General features: G+C 54.8%; 1 protein-coding gene across 1 annotated transcript; it reads left to right on the forward strand.

The window, feature by feature from the left end:
• The first annotated feature begins 689 nt into the window (after positions 1-689).
• LOC306715431 (E3 ubiquitin-protein ligase TRIM63-like) lies at positions 690-2028 on the forward strand. The gene has a single exon (XM_079185802.1). The coding sequence runs from the start codon at positions 736-738 to the stop codon at positions 1750-1752; it is 1017 nt and encodes a 338-aa protein (XP_079041928.1). The 5' UTR covers positions 690-735; the 3' UTR covers positions 1753-2028.
• Positions 2029-2348: the final 320 nt, after the last annotated feature.

A 2348-nucleotide genomic window follows, 5' to 3' on the forward strand; every position in this document is an offset into this window, starting at 1 on the left:
TGGAACACGTTGCTCAGATGTTGTGGAACACGTTGCTCTGATGTTGTGGAACAAGTTGCTCTGATGTTGTGGAACAAGTTGCTCAGATGTTGTGGAACAAGTTGCTCAGATGTTGTGGAACACGTTGCTCTGATGTTGTGGAACAAGTTGCTCTGATGTTGTGGAACAAGTTGCTCAGATGTTGTGGAACACGTTCATTGTTGATCCCTTCGCCGAAATGTTTTTGGAACACGTTGTTTCGATGTTTATGTTTCCATGAAGCTGCAGCTGTTTGTTGCTCAACCTGTTGGTCTCCACCGTCCACATGACTGTTTACTGACCGACTGCTGCTGTTGTGAAACACAAACACACAAACAGGAACGTTTAGGGTCAAAGGTCAGACGCTCTGGACTCGTATAAAGTGTGTCTTAAAATTGTCTGTTTGCATTTAAAGCGAAATGTTTCTATATAAATATCAATAAACATGAATTGTAGACACAACAAGTGACGTAAACAGACTCATGTTGTTGGATGACTCTGCAGTCTGTGGGGGGGGGGGGCGGGGTCCAGTCCTCAGTAAGGCATGCTGGGAGTCTATTTCAGAACCTGTGACAAACAGCCGGTGGATGGGGGGGGGTTTAGGACCGGCCCCTCGAGGGTATAAAGGCTGAGGGGCTTCTGGCGCCGGCAGATAAAAATAAACCCCAGAGAAGAAGAGACCCAGAGACCCTCCAGGACCAGCAGAAGAAGAAGACGATGGACATCCAGACGAGTCAGGGGGTGCACGGTCTCGGCCCCATGGAGAGTCTGGAGAAACAGCTCAGCTGCCCGATCTGCCTCGAAATGTTCACCAAACCCGTGGTCATCCTCCCCTGCCAGCACAACCTGTGCCGCGGTTGCGCCAACGACCTCTACGACTCCAAGAACCCCTACCACTACTCCGGGGGCACCTTCCGCTGCCCCACCTGCCGCTTCGAGGTGATCCTGGACCGGCACGGCGTGTACGGGCTGCAGAGGAACCTGCTGGTGGAGAACATCATCGACATGTACAAGCAGCAGCAGGAGACCAAAGGGGGCGACGGCGGCGGCGGCGAGGACCCGCCGCTGAAGGACAAGGACGCCAAGGAGCCGATGTGCAAAGACCACGAGGACGAACGCATCAACATCTACTGCGTCAGCTGCCAGACGCCCACCTGCTCCATGTGCAAGGTGTTCGGGCAGCACAAGGACTGCGAGGTGTCGCCGCTGCACGCCGTGTACCAGAGCCAGAAGAGCGAACTGCGCGCCGCCGTGGAGCAGCTGGTCGCCGGGAACGGCCGCGTACAGGTCGCGGTGACGCAGACGGACGACGCGTGCCAGCGCGTCCGGGAGAACGGCGAGCTGCAGAGGAGGCGGCTCGGCGAGAGCTTCGACCTGCTGTTCGCCATCCTGGAGGAGCGCAAAGGCCAGCTCCTGGAGCGGGTCGCCGAGGAGGAGCAGAGCAAAGTGTCCTCGTTGAGGAGTCTGGCGGAGCAGTACAAGCAGCAGCTGCAGCTCGGCGACCAGCTGAAGGAGAAGCTGGACCAGAACATGAAGTCCGGCAGCGCCGCCGAGTTCCTGCTCGCCGCCAAGCAGCTGCAGGCGGAGGCCCGGCAGGCCGCCGTGGGGGGGGCCCAGCTGCAGGGGCCCGAGCCGGGCTACGAGAACATGGAGCACCTGAGCGTGGACACCAAGGAGGCGGAGGTGGTGCTGGCTAGGATGGACTTCAGAAAGGGGGGCGAGGAAGACCAGTAAGGAACAAAGACTGGACTGTAGACCAGGAAGTAAAAAAACCAGAGGTGCTGCTGCTTTGATCAGAAACTTCAGGTTCTTGAGGAGTCGTGCAATCGTTCGGGAACGTTTTTGTACTTGACTTTTTATACTTTTCTATTTTTTTCTCGCACTCGTCATTCAAGTCTAGACTAAGTCTAGATTATTTATTGTGTTCGTCTCTTTGTAAAAACTGAAAACTTGAGCTCTGAAGTTGAAACGTTGAAATGTCTTTTTGTGTGATTAAAAGTTGAATTTGATTGTTAACTTTGTCCGTGTCCTTTCTCAGGGACTCTCCCAGCCTGAACGGAGAGTCCGTATTTAGCGGTGCACGTGTTTTTCCTATATTTACCGGGGTCAGTGAACGCCTCCTGGCCTTACTTAGTCGTCTGTTGGTGTAAATGGAGGCCGGAGGACGGGAATAGTTCAAGAGGGGGTTTTTGTATATGGGGGGGGGGTTAGGGGGTTCATGTTTCTGAGGGTGACCCAGCTGCACTGAGGCATGCTGGGTAACAGACTGAAGCTGTCATCGGGTCTGTTTGTGGACGTGAGGAGGACGAGGAGGTCGACCTGGAGCCGTT

Source organism: Pholis gunnellus (genome assembly GCF_910591455.1).
Source record: "Pholis gunnellus genome assembly, chromosome: 24".
Taxonomy (NCBI): domain Eukaryota; kingdom Metazoa; phylum Chordata; class Actinopteri; order Perciformes; family Pholidae; genus Pholis; species Pholis gunnellus.

Coding starts and splice junctions, on each gene's coding strand:
- LOC306715431 (XM_079185802.1), top strand. CDS start 736: ATGGACATCCAGACGAGTCAGGGGGTGCACGGTCTCGGCCCCATGGAG.